At 33.9% G+C, this 20,249-nt stretch overlaps 1 protein-coding gene across 5 annotated transcripts in view; it reads left to right on the forward strand.

Moving 5' to 3' along the window:
- The window catches only part of Mnb (minibrain), a 109,202-nt gene that overhangs the window by 2,683 nt on the left and 86,270 nt on the right, over nt 1-20,249 (forward strand). For 2 of the 5 annotated variants that reach the window (XR_003369003.2, XM_026638866.2), the window contains exons 1-3: nt 7,317-7,784; nt 11,056-11,234; nt 12,363-12,464. Coding sequence is in view for 4 of the 5 variants with exons in the window: in XM_026638866.2 (XP_026494651.2) it covers nt 7,670-7,784; nt 11,056-11,234; nt 12,363-12,464 (396 nt within the window). In the remaining variant the exon portion in view is untranslated. Of the gene's footprint in view, nt 1-7,316; nt 7,785-11,055; nt 11,235-12,362; nt 12,465-20,249 lie in introns of those variants that run through there. The other 3 variants (XM_026638868.2, XM_026638867.2, XM_026638869.2) reach the window with 3 other exon arrangements.

The following is a 20,249-nucleotide window of genomic DNA, read 5'->3' on the forward strand; positions in this document are numbered from 1 at the left end:
TTTATTTTGTGTTAAATTGATCGCTTCATGTAGCCTCGACCCCAAAACTGCTTAACGCGCGTCGACCTCCCCAACCTTTAACCTAATTCTGAGCTCAACCCTCGCAGATGGGTGCTTGCATTGATGCTTTTATTAGATAACACAACTTTTTCGCCCCAACCCCGATGTAAGGCTGACAGTATTAAATTGCTACACAATTACACTTATCACGGCTACAATACCCGTAAATTGAGTAAATCACTTCATTTCTTGTTGTTTATTTACGATACGGGCTGCGGGGAACTGAAACCGAATAACAAAACGCATGCGAGAGATAAATTTATAGCCACATAGAATCCACTCGTAGAGCGTGGCCCAGATGTAACGAGGAGTGAGTAGGATGTAAAAAATTATTGACTTTCCTTTCGTTTTTTGGGTCACGTGTCGATTTTCACGATTTTTCATAATTATGTGATAAGAAAATAAATATACGATTCCATTTAATGGTAAAGCTCGGATTCTCTCGCCTCCCACGCTCTTGGCACTCCATTGAAGATAGTTATGCCGGATCTACCTAAATAAAACAAAGATTGTGCTCCCGATACCCAGTTTCTAGGAATCTGTGACCGGTCACACCGATTTGGAACTAACGAATTAAACGATTATTCAATGTGTTGATTTCGTAACAATGTTTTCACCATTAATTTGTTTGTTTCTTTTTTTTTTTTACTAAAACAACGACATATTTAAAAATTGGATTGAAACATCTCTAATTTACGTTATGTATGTTCTGGTTTATACTGTGACATTTTTAATCGAGAATTTACCATTGACCTTGTCCCAACTCTCGACAGCCTTTAAGTTATACTTGATGAAGTTTCTTTCGTGTATTTTTTTATAATAAACTTTCGTCGTATTCAAATTTAAGATTTGTATCAATTATAATTTAAAATAAAGGATATTTTTTGAAGACAAATTTTCTTTCATATTGTGAAATATATTTGTCTGCTCAATAAACTTTTACATGAGAAGAACATTTTAATTTATATCTCTATGATGGAATGGAGAGTTCCACTCATTAAATAATTTTATAGAACTTAATTAAAGTGGGTTGAAATCAAATTTATTAATATTGGAGCTTAAGTCTTTAGGCATAAAATAACTATAGCGAGTCGAACGGGAATAGATTTATTTTATGTACCGACAAAACTGCGTGTTTTCATAAAAATAATGGAAACTGCAACAAAAAAATATTACGTGTCATCAAAAAATAAACTGAGTAAAATACGTTCCCAAATGGGACAGGAGTGCCAAATATTTACAACAGTTCCTAAAGCGGCGTTTAAACCCCGCGATCAACTTTCATTCACCGACAGAAAGTTGTTGCTATGCGGATGTCGGCCCCACGGTGCGCTGTTGCTATTAAACCAAAACGCTCGTGCAACGGGCGTCATGTAGATGATATCGTGTTTCGAAAGTAACCTGCTATAGTTTACTTGTTTTAAACGTTTTCTCATTTCCATTGGCCCGTTTACTTGTCTCCTCGTTAAGGCTAAGTAAATCAAAGTAACTGCCAATATTGCAATGAAATACGACCGTAATTCCGAAGCCGTATTTCATTCAACCATTGTAACGTGAAAGTGATCTCATAGATCAAACTTAGTACTGTTAACTTATGATAGTTGACTAAATCAGCTTTCGTTAATAAGACTACTTTTTAATCATAAACCTGAGAATTATTTTGTTTAGTTATATAGTTACATGTGTATTTTAATTTAATAAATTTCTTTAAGTATACTGTTTGTGTAACGGTTTTAGTCGTGGTCCTTTGATATTTAATACAATAATAGATCCTATATTTTTAGGTTTCTTTAAGCTTCTAAAGGATATAGTTTTATTTTTCCTTTAAATCACCAGTAATTAAATAAGTTACTTACCCTATTGTAATAGAAATAAATTACCAAGAATATAAAACATTGTTTGATTTTTATATAGCGGTAATTTATATCGTATCTTACTAACACATAGGTAAAGTTGGATATTTAACGGTAACCATTTAAGTGGCCATATCTCAGAAGCGATGTAGTCAGGCCGTCTCGACGGTGAATGGTCACCTTTCTCCGACACACAGTCTAGACGATTCGGCTACAGTCAGTGAATGAAATACATTGGAATGCGGAACAAATTTATTGGACCCTACCAAAATTCACCGGTGACACAAAATATTAGTTAGAGCGCTTAACGACATTTTATTCAGGTTACAATTAGTTCAAAAAATGCATTTAAGGTTCGGAAGTATTGAAAAAGTATTTAATATTTATTAAGTCGGTTACTAAGTTTTTGATCGGATTTCCTATTACAAAGATATCGCAAGACCAAAAGGTTAATGCTCGCGCGATTGTTATAACGATCAATATTTACAGACATCTTGTCAATTTTAATTATTGAAATATGAATGTGATAAATATGGCTTATTATATGTTATAGCGTTATTCATACGATTGATTTACATAATGCAAATAATATTATTAATAGAGTTCAATAACAATCTGCGGTAGGTGCGGTAGGTGAACGTGTGGTGTGCGAAGACAACGCGTGGGCCACCGAACACTGTGTGGGTATTCAGGTACCCAATGCAAATGGCCAAGATTTCTCCACTGTCGACGCTCCACTCACACTCGACCCATTATATTTGCGGCCACGATTTCATTGCGCACCGACAACCATTTGCATTTTAATTGGATTTAGTCTCGCTTACATATCATACGCTTGCTTTGTCGTTTCCGACGCTATTTCCAACGTACCGACAGTCCGCTAAATGTTATCGCAACTTCGAAAAACCACCTGACAACGAATCAATTATACGTGTACTCATACAAAATCATCGACGTTGTTTGTTATAATGTTTTAAAAAAGTAATCGCACACGACGTGGAGAATGGTAGTACGGGATTTTACCTGATTTCGCAATTACAGTTACAGGTTCAATAATTTCATTTTTTAAAGTTATATGATTTTAATTGATTATACACGTATTACGTAATATCAACTTGTCACGGTTTCGATGAAAATAAATACTTTGTTAAGTATTATTATAAGGCGCGGTGTTGGCGGAGTGTGACGAGTCAGCCCTAAAGTGCCCCTCGGTGTCAACGACCGGCCGCGAAGGTTTTTACGCGGCGAACGGTGGTTTATTTTAATACATAATTGAATGAGTATGGAAAGTCAAAACTCAACGACGGAAGTGATTGTGAACCTACGTCAGTTTAATATAATAAAGAAACTTGATTTGCAACGTTTTATTTTATTAAGATCGACTGAATATCGACTCCATCGACTAGGGGTTGCGACATAATTCGCAACAGTAATTTTCCCTCATCGTTGCCCTATTGAAATCGACGATATTGTAAGACTAACCTGCTGAGAAATAATCGTCGTTAATGGTCTGATTATGGTCAACGTCGGGGTCCGCTGATGAGGATAATGGAGTATATTGCGCAAATGTAGATTACTAAATGTATAAGTGGTTTGATCGGCGGACTTCTTTCAGCTTCTGACAGCTCATTGCGAAATTGTACGGGAGTTTCTATATTATGCAAATACTATTATGCAACAAGACAGTTTGTCATTGCTAGTCAATTTGCTTCAATCAGTACGAGTAAAATAATATATAACTGTATTAAGACCCCTGATGTTATTTGTAAATGAAACTTTATAAATTGCAAACACGCACAGCCGTAAGAAAAATATTGCAAATGTCATATTTGTAAAAATTTAACTATAAATACTTTAAAATAATTGTTATATATGGAAAATTCACCAGTTCACATCCCAGCGGGCCCCGCGTCGTTGACCGACAGTTTTTGCACCGCATTGGTGGCCGCCTTCGTAATCTAGAGCAACCACATCTACGGATGCTGGTAAACATCAACTGTTCTGATGTCTGATCAATTGGATCATGTTTCACAAATGAATATTCATATACTTCAAAATTAGATGAAAATTAAATCAAGGGTTGATAAATTTTGATACAATGGACCGTGTAAAACCGTGTTCTCAACTAATTTCTCCAGTGTTTTATTTGTAATTTGACCGGAAAATAAAAATGGTTGCCATTAAATTGTTTATAATCTGCTAATTAAACGGTTCCAACTTAAAGGAAATGTCATCGCTGTTTTGTCGATTTCATTTGTAGAAAAAACCAAAATTTATGGAAATGACCAGTCTTCGATTTATTACGTATTGAATTATAGATGTGGAGAAAAATTAAGTTCGAAATAGCTTAGACAGTGCTTGAATGCAGAATGCATTATTATTGTCTAGAACCCCCAAATTTAAGTCTATTCAACAGGGACCAAAATTATGTAAGTTCCTTAAATTATAAGTGTATTTGATAAAAATATAATAAGATGATATTGAAAAATATAATATTTTCATAAAATGTTAATAATTTGCGGCAATAGTACACATATGTAATGTGATATTGGGCCCAAAGTGATTTCTGTTGTAGAATTGTCCTTCGCGTACAATCAAGGTTGTTAACATACTTTACAGCCAGTTTTGTTGGCTAGTTTCAGTGCGAAAAATTACGTATTGAATATAAAAATTTGTCTTGAAAAAATATTTTAAATTGCTTCTTTATTAAATTACACACGAATAACGGCAAATTGAATCTGGTTATTCGATAAAAAATTAATTGCTTTTGTTTAGAAGTGACAAAAGTTGCGCCAAAATACACATCCATCTCTTGCACTACTACAACAATATATTCATCAATGATGCGATACAATCGCGTGCGGTGGCGTCGATAACGGCGCGGGCGCGTTGTTTTCGCGCGCACCTCACGGGCCCCGGGTTAACGGCCAGACGCGCCGGCCGGACGTTAAACCTGCCCGGGACCGGCTCGCGGCCTCGCTGCCTCGCTCACTCGATCTGCAGTTACATGGACCCCGGCGCTGGCTCTAGTTTAACTTATTGTACGATGTATGTATTGTGCATTTCGAATTTCGAAGTGCCCTACCCCGGGGATGAGCGATTGTAATATTTAATATCTATCGTGTTTGTTTTAAGTTAGGGACCTAATGTGTGTTTGGTTTCGTCTAGTATTGCTGAACAAATATGACAATTGGAGTATTTAAAATCGGTATATTTTAATACTTCCAAAATATTATTTATTACAACTTGTAAACTTCTATATCGTATAAATTTCTAAAAAGCAATAAATAAACATTACAACTACATGTTTACTTGAGTAGATTCTTTTACAAGGTTAAGGTCTGTTCTCTTTAACGCCTATTGTTCGTTAGTAGCCAAAAGTACCTGTAAATATGTTTCTCGATACTGACAATGATCACATAAACAGACAAGGTCAAACAATAGCCTGAATTCTCAGTATCCGATATCGGATATTATACCTAAGATGTCTAGGTAGCCAAGCGTCTTTCTTTAATTCGTGGAAGGTCCAAACAAATTTTAGAGCTTGTTCTAGTGGCCTTTGTTAATGAGATAGAAACAAAACGACCTCGAAACTAAGATTATATTCTTTTATTCGAAATATTTATTTTCAAAGATTATTGTATTCTTATTTTTTTCCGACTTTCAAGAACGAAGGACGATAATGATGGTATGTTATGTTCGTTCTTTTGTCACATAAGCGAAAACTATTTGTTATGTTATATTCTTACCTATAAAATTCACATGAATAATCTAAAGCAAAGTTGATTAGAGTGTTGTTTTTTCCAGGTTTGGATTTAAAATTAAATATTATCCTTGATTCTTATTCTTCTATTGTATATTTTTTTAACTTCAGAGTCGTTAATCGTGTACTACACAATTATCGGTATTATCAATGTCGAACCATTGGTAAACATAAGTTTTTTTTGCCTCGAAAGTTTTAATTGAATATGGTGAAAATATATCGTTTAGATAAAACACTTAATTTAGATTGAATATTAAATACGTTGACTGTAATATATTTGTGCAATTCAAGGGTATCAAGTTTTCAACGTTAAGCGGCATTAGTTTTTAAATAGACTGCATGTATACGTGTGTTGGCATAGAAACAAATATATCCTTAGTCATCCTATCGCAGCAATATGCGTGACATTGTTAAAATAATAATATTCAATACAATGCACTCTGCATTTACCTAATCCTACACTATGGCATGTAAATATTATTTGTATTTGACTAAATATGATATACGAAAGTGTTATCTTTGTGTCTGAGGGGGTGTTTATCTCGAATGTTTCTATATTCCGACTTTAATCTATGTTCGCTTGTAGCAATTTTCATTAAAAAAAAGGTTCCTAAAGGTGCGTTTCGACTAATATAGATGACGATTTAAATATTTCGCTATTTAATACGTTACCAAAAATTATTAAAAAAATTAAATTTTATATTAAAAAGCTGTTTTTTGTATCACAGTTAATCATATTTGAATCATTTAGTTTCCTTCTAAAATTCTATTCTCGACTTATCCCAATAAAGCTGTACAACTGTTAAAATTAATTACTGTTACTATAATAATATGAAGAAGATACGCATATCGTGTGTCATATGTTTAGCTTGTCTACCCCATATAAATCTTCTAGACGCATCATTCTCCTATCTAAGTAGCTAATAGAAAACTCGCTGAATTATTCACAAGCCGAAGACTAAGTAATAAGAGCTCCCGAAGACGTTGGCGGTCGATATGTAAAAAGATGAGATCTATTCAGGAATAATATCCTAGTGGGATTGTTTACGGTGCGGCTCTGTTCTCGTCGGGATTGTGTTGTACTCGCGAGTCGCTAGTTTGCCCCGAGCTCAGACGGGACGGGTGTACTCAGGTGGGATGGAGGCACGGAACGTTTGCGTCGGTGCTTTTTCATTCTTTGTTTGCGTTGAGGATTTGCATACAATCGGAGAAATTGCGTGGCTGGCAGCAGCCGGGAAAAAAGGAATTCGTGTAGTTTTATGCATATGACTGTTCGAAGTGCCGGCCCTTACTTTTCTTAAATGCTCCAGGACTGGCTTGAATATAGTATTCATCAAGTTCATTCCATGTTTCAAAAGTAATATATCGAACCGAATGCTAATCATATACACAGTCAATAATATGCATATCTTTGTGTACATCCTGTTTTTATATTTACAAGATACTGATATCAAAGATAGTAAATAAAACACATTTAACACACACACAACACATTTAACACAAACACGTAGCTGTACTAAGGTGAATCCTTCAACGATAAAAATCACCACAATCCAACATTGACGCGTGTGTCACCTGAATCACGTGGTCTTTCGCTCAGTTATTGCTTACAAGCGCGCGCTATTATAGAATGCGCGTTAGTCGTGTCGGGCCGCCCGCGCCGCTCGCCGCTGTACCCTCGTTATCGCCGGTGATATTGACAAGTTACGCGTTCACAACACAACAACTCCACGTGTATAAACATTGTTGCACAACAATAACATGCGGCCGCCAGTGACGCGCAAGGACGCGCCGGCACCGACGTCGACCATTATGGTAGATAGTTAAATACACAACTACGCACCCACGCCTCGAATTCCACGTTAAATTGACAAAAACGCGCAATCGAGATGGGACTATGGCGAATCAGGATCTACGATAGTGGTACAGTGATAGAAGTGTTCCTTTGTTATATGAAAGTAACGTGGTCTCAGCGCTTTTGTTTTGACACCAAATGATTCAGTTCAATGATAAGTTCTTTGTTCAGTGTTCGTTTCTATCGAATAAGTTTCCGAGTACATATTGGATTCTTGGGATGTTTACTATAAAGGAGGAAAAGGCCCATGTCTGTAAGTCTTCCATTATTATTTTTTATACGTATCTGCGAAATATCAACGACAACCAAGTTCCAATAAAAGAAATCATAATTATTCGAAACTTGGACGTCGTTATATACAAAGTTAGTTATCAAGAAGAATGTAAACTTACACAACAATTACTAAATCAAATTTAATAATAAAATTAAAAAAAAAACAATTGAAATAATCGTTACTTTTAACAAGTACCTCGTGCTTAATGAAAATATCCGTTTAAAATAATTTTAATTACATTTTTCATGTACGCACAAATATGAAATTGTATCATTAAAAATGATAAGCATAAATGTATGGGGAGCAAATAGAAGTCGATTTTATTTTACTTTAATTAAACAGTATCTTATCAAATGTCTTCTGCGAATAAACTGTTATAGTAAATTCCATCAGTGCTTGCGTCATCTTCATGTCGTGAGATTCTTGGCCTTTGCTATATTAATTTTTTATTCATTATATTAAAATGTAACAAAATTTAGGATTTGATAACAAAACCGATCTAAACTTAAAACGGCATTTGCAGTTCGATAAACAGCGCAGCAAGTTATTTTGCACCTCCCACGCTAACCTATCGCCGGTTAGTCGCATTCCACGCATAGTTACCACAGGTTGTCGGCCAGCACTGCGGCTGGTTTGAACGCCTTGCAATGGTGACGTAGATCGTCTCGGTGACTCGGCGTACCATCGATACATGACGCCCACACCCGCTCTCCGCTCATAACAAAACAGAGCTCTTCGGGCATACACATTGCTGTCTTAGAGCTCATCTTAAATTGGACAAAATGCTGCGCAGTTTAAACTCGCTACAGTATCGGCACGAGACCGTTTCATTCTACCGCCTCTGTCGTACAGCAAACAGACACGTGCCCCTAAAATTAGTTTTGTTGGTATTAGATTATTCATATCTTTGAATAGGTATTATTTTTAAAATTTAATGTTGATAAATAAAATTAAAATTAAAGTATCTCTTCATTATAACCAATTAATTATAATATAGATTAAAATACTTGTTTGATAATATTAATGATTACAAAAAAGTTCATACAATAAATTTAAACGTGTGGGTATAAATTTCACATAAAGATCTGTCTTAAAAACACCCAGACGAAACGAAAAAACAACAAACAACATGAATTACGTTCCTTTTACTCAATTACATCCAATTACTGAATATTTCTTTGAAAATGAATATGTGCATTACGTGACATACCTAAAGAAGCGTACACACGACAACGTCATACATATGCTCGCGCAGCGTAACGCGTTTCTATAAACTACGCAGTTGTCCAGATCACATGTGATAGCATGCGAATAGTTGCACATGCGGCGCGTGAGTGTGATAATAGAAAGGCTTGCTTACTTGCCCGGTGACATGGCGCACGGCATGTCTCCTTGTTTACTTTTTTTTTTAATGTTTGCACTCCACTCATCTGCTAATAAAAAATCAATAAAATTTACATAGCATTACCGTTTAAAGAGAAGTAAATCACGTCTTTTAAATTTTTAATCTGGCCAAATTGTTCCAATACAAATAAACAATTTTCTCCTTCAGCAAAGCGTAAAAATTGTTCGAGGAGTGTGTACGACAATAGTTTAAAGGGTACCAATCGAATCTGCAATCTTTAAATCGCCAGACATCTACAGCCGTCGCGTCGTTTCTTCTGTTCAGTTGTACAAAAAAAAATATCATTGATCAATAGCTAAAACAACGTCTACATTAGCAATATGATATTTATTGTGTTAATAGAGTTACGAAAAATTTATTTTTAATAATTATTTAATGGTTTATTAAAATGAAAATTTTTAACGAATTAACTTTTAATTTTCACAAGTACGTAAAGTAATTCGAACTTACAAGACGTTAAACAAACTTTCCGCTCTGCAAAAGTCGCCTTGAAATAAACGAGTGATTCGAACGGTGGTGTTTTATTATGAAATGTCACGTCGTGCCAGACGGTACATAAATAAGTCTGAATTAACTCGTCTGCGACCTCTGTTTCCCTCTAAGTTAGCTCTTACACCTCGCCCATACTGGCTCGTTGGTAACTGGTATAAAACAATTTAGATAACAATCAGTCTCACACCTATAGCTTAGCCAAACATATTTCGTACATATAACTTACAAGCCAAAACTGACCCGTATTTTATAGGGCAATCAGTTTCAGAACTCCAAAATTTTTATTGCGTGACAACGTTAACGCCAAAATAAATACAATCAAAATATTTGATGTTGACATGCAATAACCTAACTTAATTGAATTCGATGTTTCGATATGTGAGCAACGGGACAAATTAACTAAATCAATTCAATAGAGGGTCTTTTTTATTTTTAAATGGACTCTGTTCTTTTTATTTTAGTTTTAATTACATAATATTTTATTAAAAAACAACAACATGACATAAATGGCTTTCAACTTTACTTTATAAAGTAACAAGTAGCTTTAAAAACTTTATTTTAACATAATCGATGCTGCGTGTACAACGTGTATGTGAAAGTTAACATTTTGGCAATCCCAATGGGAAGCCACCGAGAAATACTTAGTGACTTGTTCCAAGCTTTGTGAACAAGTAATATGCGATGAAAGTTTATAAAGATTGAAATGTACTTAGAGGTTGACAATTCCGACACAATCTAAAACACTCAGGGATCGTTATAAGATTGTCCAAACCCAATGATACATAATCTATTTACACTTAATATGATATGATTAAATAAAGGTAATATTTTAGTGTTGACCTATACGAAGACACGACAAAGAACAAACGAATCATTTAAATGTTTGTAGTTAGAATAACATAAAAGCTCCTCCAAAATTCAGTGTAAAATTAAGTTAGTTTCTTGATATTCACGGAAAACACGAGTCATGGTGAATTTACATAAAAATGATTCATACGATGTGATACAATTTGGCGACGAGTGGGCGAGGAAGGTGAATGAGGCTCGCTAACGTGGATTAGCATGGGTTGATTGACATGCGCCACTCGAGACATCGATCTCTCGACTATATTAAGGCGTAAACTATTTGTATTATGTTCATTAGGTAACGCTTTGTATTCGCCCTTACAGGCCTCAAGGCGCGTATACCATGACGTAGGACTTTTTTGTAGTTCTTAAGGTGATTAACTTGCGACTCAACCTGAACTCCACTTTGGACGTAGTTCTATATAAACATATTTTCACAATATTTTATATAATTGTGTTAGTTATTCTTTAGATAATTTGAAATGGTCAATGTTTGTTTTGTTCCAGTGGGCGTGGTCGGCGGCGGCATGCCGGAGGCCGCCGGCGGCGAGAGGCGACACGTTCCTCTATACGGTCGGCTGGTTGCCGAGGAGCAACTCGCCTCCATGAGCGCGCCTTCGGACATTCAGGTGAGCGCCCCAGTGCGCAACCCAAGAGCTTTCAGGCGCTACCGTACCCCCGCCCAGGTAAATGATGCACGAGGCAGTTTGGGCTAACACTATTATACTGGGGTTTGCGATTAGGATATTTCATTATCAATGCTAAAAATGAAGTTTACCAGGCATTGTAATAACAGACTAGAGTAATCTGTAACATTATGACGAAGAATAATTTATGTCAATAATTAAAGAACAAAAAATTACCGTACTCTTTTAAATATATATTATTTTCCTTGAAATGCGTACGGTAAGATCGTCCCATTGTTTTATTAAAAGGACCATTAACAATACTGTCAAGCTAGACATCACGCCCAAGTAAATAAATTATCTCTCAAACAAAGTACCACTAATTATCTACAAGTTCCCTTTTCTGAAACACTGGATGTATTTGAGTGTTAAGTACGGACCAGCCGTCGCACTATAGATAATTCTTGTCTAGACTTAGGTAATTATTTAATGGGCTCGACTACAGTTTTTTCAATGAAAGAATTTCGTTCGTTTTGTTTTTATTAACGTTTCAACTTAGGGTATAATAGCTCATGTTGTAATTTTTAGTTTCAGTTGTAACAGATTAAATACCTCGAATCTAAGTAAGTTTAAAAAAAAACCAGATTGTTAAGATATTTTCAAACCTTCAAACTGTCTCGTGTAGAATGCTTTCATACACTATGATCAATCGCATCGATTTGATTAATATGTAAACATTTTTAAATAGATTTTCTGCTTATTTATCACACGGCATACAAAAGGTCTATTATAAAAGTTTATTTATTGATATTTACGAATATGTACGCATTCGATTTCATTTACTTATAATTATTTTCACATTTCATAATTAGTTTTGCACTGATCATCAAATATTTTTAAATACATATGTAGATTAGAGTTTTTTTTTGCACTAGGTGATAAATAATACGTTTAGATATTATATTATAAGCACTCAATAATTTATTTAATATAAATGATATATTTTTTTTTTAAATTAAAGTTATAATATTTTTTTATCTTTCTCTTAAGCATGCGATATTTGTCTTGTTTGTTGAAATCGGGAAAGTGCCCCTAGCTTTGATTGTCCCGCTTTGTTTTCTGCTATGGTTGCTTATTTTATGCGTTTTTAAAAATGTAAAACATCTGATTAAAATTTATTTTGTCTAGGCTATGCAAGCTCGAATACCGCACCATTTTCGGGACCCTTCAACAGCGCCGTTAAGGAAACTTAGCGTCGATCTCATCAAAACATATAAACACATAAACGAGGTGAGTGACTTGTAATTATTTACTTTAAACAAACACAGATGGATAGATGTTATTCATTTGAAGTTAGTATAATTTGAATTATGCTTTTTTATATATATGAATCATGCGTCTCGTAATAAAATAGCTACTTGCCCCCGTAGTCTAGAGTTGGTAAATAAAAAGTTATGACCTTATTATGTTAAGGGATTATTAGTAGCCGGACAAAATTACATACATCTCTTGCGCAGATTGCCTTAGAGATGATCCGTGTAGCCGAAATTCTAAATATAGCCGAAAATAATTTGATTGAACAGTTACATATGTAATAGGTGTTTTATTAAACTAACACTAACTTAATTGTGTATTTTCCTCCTATGAACGTAATCGGTGGTTGTAATGAATATCAAATTATAGCATTTCCCTAACTAATGCCTCATAATAACTTCTATCCATTGTTTCGTAGTAAACCTATGCTTTACCTGAACTATTGTTTATTTATCAGAACTGTGATAAGATCTTTTTGATAATAGTAACGTACACGCGTGCTGCGTATTGCACGGTCAGTTCGACACGACAAAAATGTTTACCATTGTGTACGTATTTTCTGTATATTTGCAAAAAAGAAACTTCTTGCTAATTAACTTAATTTTAATTATACTTGTTTAAAATTAAAAAAAAATATATTTTTATTCTTTGATTTAATATGGTGCAGAAAGTTGGAGAAGCGTTATCATTCAAAAGCTATGGCTATTAGTATTTGTGCTGCACCGCCATCTACCGGTGAGTTATTACAAATGGATAGCATCAAAATGTTACCCATAAAAAATAGATACTTATGTATATGTCTCAATTTTCGTGGCGGTCATTTAAACGCTGTCGATTTTGATAAATCTCAGATTTAGCTATGTACATAAGATATTGAAGCAACAGTACTAATATACTAATAAATGTGAACGCCTTTATTTTATTATTGTTTGTCGTATGCGGAAATCATATCTCGACCTTGCTTTGGGAAGCTGAGTTCGCTAACCTTTGTGATAAATCTCGAAAATATACGTCACTATTATGAATATTATTATACTATCGATTTTAGTATGAAAATGAATTGATATAAATGCGCAAATGATATGTATAGCTCCCGGCTGTTTATGACGCTCCAGCACGTGTTACATCTGACCTTTGGATCACGTGGGCGTGAGTTTTCACTGCAGCGTAGGACGACCGCACTGTAAACCTGAACGTACACATGATTAGTTACGCTAAAATGCGACGATCCTTGTGAATCTTTACGTGTGTCTTCTCTATGTGTAGATAACATACATATTTCCACTCTGTCTTGGTAGAATTCTTTGGCCCAAAACAATGATTTTATAATTATAACTAATACTAAATTATTTTTGGGTACGAAGATAATAGTACAGAACGTTAAAGTCAGCGGATGTTTTAAATGGAACGCAGATTCCAGGGTTTATAAAGACCGTTTGCGTCTAATATACTATAAAGAATAAACAAGTCAGATTCTTACCATAGTCAGCATGATTATCATCAGCCATTCTTAATCCTCTGCTGGACATAAGCTGTTTTAAAGGCGCGCCAAAGCTCCCGGTTCTGCCTCCCTCATCCAGTCGGATCCAGATATAAATAAATCTGAATTCGACCAGGCTAATTTTTATTTAGCGATTCTTATTGAAAGTAACACACACCTTTAACTTTATATTAGTTATTTGACTGCTTTAATTTCATTAAAAAGTCAAGAGAATGTTATAAAGATACAAAATATCGTTGTACTGCGTCAAGTACGTATTGGGTGGAAGGTCAGCCTCGCCTTATAATTTCACGCTGCGTCACAGTATTTTCCACAGGGAAGTTGCCCTCCAAATGGAAGTCCGAGAATCGATTATACATATGTTCTATGATATACGTTGTTAAAATCTAATTAGTGTATTTACGATACCATCTAACATAGTTTTCTATATAAATATTTGATACGATATTTATAATTCCGCCGAAATAATTCAAGCCGTGAATGGACAAAAATTAAAATAAAAACGGAGCAACTTCAAAACATTTACTATTCCTGTACAAGAGTCGGACAATTAATCGTAGCGTTTGAGACACGTGGAGTCTCCCCTTCGAAAGCGCTCTATTTATTTTTAAACATATTATTAATAGGCTATATTCTATTTACGTTTGAACGTGGTCGTTGCCCTATTTGGTTGTTTACATGACGCCATAGCCACGCGAGTTTGATACCAGCGGCTTATTCGTCGGTGCATCGATGATATGATTTATTGACTTTGTTTATTTCAAATATTTATAATAGTAATTTCTGATTTGACCTACAAACTTTTTATGTAAATAAGTATACTTCGCCCACGTTTTTTTCGGCCTACATAAGTGATTTTATAGATTTGCGTTACGAACAACGTAATGTTTAACGAACAATTATTTTAAAAGATACTACATAAATATTTTTTCGTTGTGTAATTCGATATGTTTTGTGATTGTTTGGTTGTTTTTTTTTGCTATTTATAATTTGAGAAGATAGAAGAGAGATCATATTTGTGCCATTAATATTTGGTTAAAATATTAGATGTAAATCTCAGTGTAGCCATTAAAATATTAAACATCAATGTTGTTTACTTCATAATTTCTATGTATTAAATCGAATAATCTTCGGTTCTTATGTCAATCAAGTTTTAGATGAATGAGAACTAGATCAAATATGTTACAGACTTGATAAATAAGGCGGCTCTGAATTCTGCTTTACGTTTTATTATTTTTCAACTAACGCTGTAAACCTTTTTTCTCTAAGCGGGGCTTTTCGTTTTGAGCGCCTCAATTAGCAGGATATACTATTTAAATTAAATGTCATATTTATAAAAAAGATTATAAAAAAAAAAATAACTGGCCCTGCCTTATTAGGCCAGAGGCACAATTTTGAAATATACCTTTATTTCAAAATTGTAATTTTGACACATAGACAAATGTTATAGTCGATTTATACATGTGCCAAAAACAAAGCTTCAAATTATCGTGGATAGATTTAATATATATATATAAATTATTTGCTGGAACTGCCCTTTAGAGTTTGAAATTTCCATTAAACTGTTGTGTGGGCAGCGCATTATAATCCGGCTGCGGGTAATATTATCTCCGTGTAGGAGGCACAATTCGCTTTCAATCCATTCCACCTCGGTATTACTATGTTTGTGAGCCCTAATCGATACACCATATAAATGAAATTCTTGTTTGTAACAGAACACCTATTCACTATAATTTTCATCTAATTGTGGTATTGATATTATTCATTATGTAAAATATTTTGAATGTATAGTAACTATTGAAATAATTTATCAAGAACAAAGTTTTATTATCAATGTAATAACAATATTTTTTTTTTACTGTTTCCCTCTTTTTATCAATTTGCATTGCATATGCAACGTATGATGTAATTTACTATCCTTCATTAGTCGAGAAGAGGTCTTTGTCCAGCAGGAGGTCAACGAACTGTGACTTTCCTATTTTCTCCATCACTACTGCCTTTTATTACGTTATGTCTCGATTCCTTTCTATCCGCGGAGTGCGGATAGGTAATCCTTTATTAATACTACTTTGCGGTCTCTCTGACCAACTTATTAGTTTCATATGACCCAATTGCGTCACATTGTACATTCCGCCGACGACAATACGTATGAAATAGTAACTCATAAATATTTTTCGTGTCTGTTTACATAAATATATATAAGTATAGATAAATTTGACCGCGTCATGCAGAAATATTCCAACCCACAGAAAACAAATAAAATTGATTAAGACTAAAAAAAGTATTTTTTTTTGTAGTAGTGATATAATGTTATGCTTATTATTTTAAAGACATAACTTTTAGTGTTTCTGCGGGTTGGAACAATTCAGCATAACATAACACGATCCAATTGTGTATTAAAGAATTATTGTTATTGAATCAACACAAATATTATTTGAAATGATTGCATTTTATTTTTTTGATTGAAACGATTTATGTTATGCTAAAAGTATAACATGAGGTAATAAATATTTAACAAAATAAAGACGTTTATGTATAGCTATTTATACGTTTTGTAACTAGCCGATACAACTTTCACTAAACAGTCGATTATCAGCAGAACTATACAATAAGGCTAAATAAAGTCAACATATAAAGCTGTTTGTATGTTGCCGTTACCGTACGAACGAGGCATAAGGTATGAGGCAAGTTGACTGCAATTTTGCAGTAGATGCAATAGGCGACAATGACTAACGCCGTTGGGCGAATTTCGCAAGCGGCCGGTTATTGCGATTCGAGTCAAGGAGAACAGAGATCAATATTTATAGATCGGTTACTGACTCGAGATTGACTGACCTCGTTCTACGGATATCGAAGAAGATTTATCTCGTATGTTGGACAAGTTTTATTTCATTATTTACTCTGCTGCAATGTAGACGGCAATAAAGTAGCGCGCCCGATTATATTTGAGCTGTTGGAATTTATTAGGGTTAGTGATTAGCCCGTTACACGTTTTATCTATACCGGGTTTGGAAAATGATTCAATAGATAAATTAGTTTAGCTGAGATAGTAAATTTGGGTATCTTAATTACATGGCCTTTGTTCTATTTGTTTGTAAAAGATACTTAAATTTGTATCGGGAATATTATATTCAACTATTAATGTTCAAATATATAAATATTTACAATGAAACATAAATACTATCAGATGTTAGGTAACGAAATTCTCAAGCATACACATCGCAGTCGGTGTTATTGTCATGACGCTTTCGCCGCATCTATGTTCGAAGCTACACGAAGCAAGCATCAGCTGTTTCATCTGTGAAAATTAATTGCCGCTTGCGAGACACGATTAGAAAAGTAAACATACAAAAGCCTCTATTTTATGAACATTGACATAAACACTGGCTACAAGAAGTATAAAAGATTGCGTCGTCAAAGCGCGCATGATATCCTAAGTATTTAATTGTTTACGTAGTGGATGGATTTTTAAAAATAAATAAATATACTTAGTATGAGATTCTTAATAATCTTGACAACCAAAACACTTCGACCTTTTTTAAAATATATAACATTCCCTTTTCATTGGTAACAGTGAAGGATAATCAATAACGCCCCGAAAATATGAAATGGTATTCTTGATATATCTACTTGAAATAGTAAAAATTGAGTTAAATGGATCCCTTTTTCTATGCAACCGTTATCACAAAATCATAAAAAAGACATGTGGGTTACACATGATAACAAATTGCATTTGCTCTTCGTTTTAAAAAAAAAAAAGCAATTATATGCACTAAAAGTAAATACGCAAAGTACCCTTTGATTTAGTTGTTATTAGCTTTTTTTCTTGTAAGCGAAATATCAAAAGTTTTTTTGTTAACATTGGAATATTAAGTAATACAATATTAAGGGAGCCTTCGGATAATTTTTGCAGAATATCTTTTTAAATATTTTTTAACGACTTTTTTACGAGATAACCCCCATATCGAGATGTTACCCTTCTGGCACCTGGTGATTAAATCAGTGCGGGACGAAGGAGGACGTTGTGTCGAATGGATCTGTGAGACTTTCAGAGCAAAAGGATACAAGTTTCCACTAGGTATTTATATACCATTGTTACTATTACCCCATGGTTACCAATACGAAGTCATGATTTTAACCAAAGCAATTTTTCATTTTGAACAGTATATATAAGTTTTTGTTATTTATGTAAATAATTCCTAAATAATTGATTAATCACAATGTAGTTTATTACATTGTAACACACTCCACTGCTACGATATTTAATCTTAAAAATATAAGTACATATTTTTATGGTACTAGTTGGAAGATTAACGTATGCAAATACCTTGAAATGTTTCCATGACCGCTATTACTTACATCTCATAAGTTTTTATATAAATTAAATTGCATGTATCATATACTTACAGGCGATTTATTAACGTGACCTTAATTTTCTACGCACATTATTTACAAAAACTTGCTTATTCATATGTAAGTCATGGATATGCGGTATCGATACACGTGTGTGTTATTGCATAACGAGACAGCGTGTTTAAAACAAGAACAAATTATAGAGTTACAGCAGAATATTCAATTTCTGCTAATTTTCACCGATTAATATTTTAAAACACGTGTGCGGAGCAAAAGTGATCGCGCTGCAAAAGCAACGGCCATACATACGTGTGCGACGAAGCGACCGAAAAGCATCTGTCTTGGGTATCGTTGTGATATTGAGTATCGAAATAAAATCCATCGATAAAAAAAGATAAAATTATGAAAGACTTCCCTTAGATATGATTAATCTGTACTTCAGGTTTAATGATACCATTTTCGTTGAGTTTTTTGATCTAACATGCACAGGTCAAAGCCAATACTAACACGGTAATAATTTATAGTATTCAAAAAAATATATTATTCTGAAAAATAAGTATATTAAATTCAGGCAAGAGTATCGACTATATCGAGTATGTGGTATCGATACTATCATTCCAACTCTAGTGCCAAATCTCTTCGCTTTATTTATCTTGTCTGGCAAACCAGCTTCGTAGCCGCAATTGTTTCTCTTGGCCGCACCGGTATGATATATCCACGATACATTTAAATTGAAAGTATATTTTACATATATACAATATATTTTACCGTTAAGGATTCATCTTATATCATAGAGAAGTATCTTCTCGGGGCAAACACGTGTAAGTGGTTACTTACATATTATGCGCTAATGGAAATTTTGTGTCATCGACTTTTTCTTTCGTTTAATAAATTATTTATAATACGACAATTCTACGTAACAGTGATAGGGAAAATAAGCTTTTATATAAGTTATTTCTTATATAGTTATACTTTCTATGAAGTTTGTGAGATAATAGAAATGAATTACATGTTGGTATACTGGCATGTAATTTTTTACATAAGACTAATCACAAGTACACGGCTAGCAAACATAAGCGGGCCAAAAGTGAGTCAAGGTGAGTCGACGTCACGATTATACTGTTGCCACCCGGATTATTGTACGGACGGTCACTGCCGCAACTGCAACGCATTTTTTTGTTGTACAATGACCCTTATTGTAACCTTTATAAGGGTTCGATGTTTCGGTGTTCGCTTGACGCCAGCCTAACGGAGTTTATCCTAAGACTATTACATTAGTATGTGCCACAGACAGGCGACTTACATTAATTGACCGTTTGATTTTATCTTTATTATAAAATAATATCAATGTAATTTTATATTAATTAATTAATCGATTTAGTTATTGATTATTTCGAAAAAACCTGCCTATATCAAGTAAAATTAATTTGACATACGTATATATCAATACATATATGATTTATATGTTGTTTACAATCAATATCAACAACTTTTGTAAAGTAATCGGTTTGCCTTCGCATGAAGATAAATTCTTTATAATATAATCGTTTTGATTTTATATACATATTGTTTTATTAACTCTGTAAAAATATAAATACGAATTGATTACTTCAACAGTCACGCAGTCTGTAATAAGTTGTCGAATTATCGTTCAGTGTGTTTTTATAAAAATAATGTTTTCAAACAAGTAACGATCAAAACGATAGAAATATAATTATAATTGAAAGTATCATGAAGGAAACGAACTTAACGTTAACCTATAGTTCTGACTTAACTGACAGCTTGCGTGCACAATAACAATGATCGACTTTTGTATCCCATAGACCTACTACGGAAAAAATGCGTTCATTGTTCAACTGTAGAAATGATTTCTGGAATGTATGTAAAACTAATTTCAGCCCGGGGCC

This window comes from Vanessa tameamea, chromosome 15, assembly GCF_037043105.1.
Source record: "Vanessa tameamea isolate UH-Manoa-2023 chromosome 15, ilVanTame1 primary haplotype, whole genome shotgun sequence".
Lineage (NCBI taxonomy): Eukaryota > Metazoa > Arthropoda > Insecta > Lepidoptera > Nymphalidae > Vanessa > Vanessa tameamea.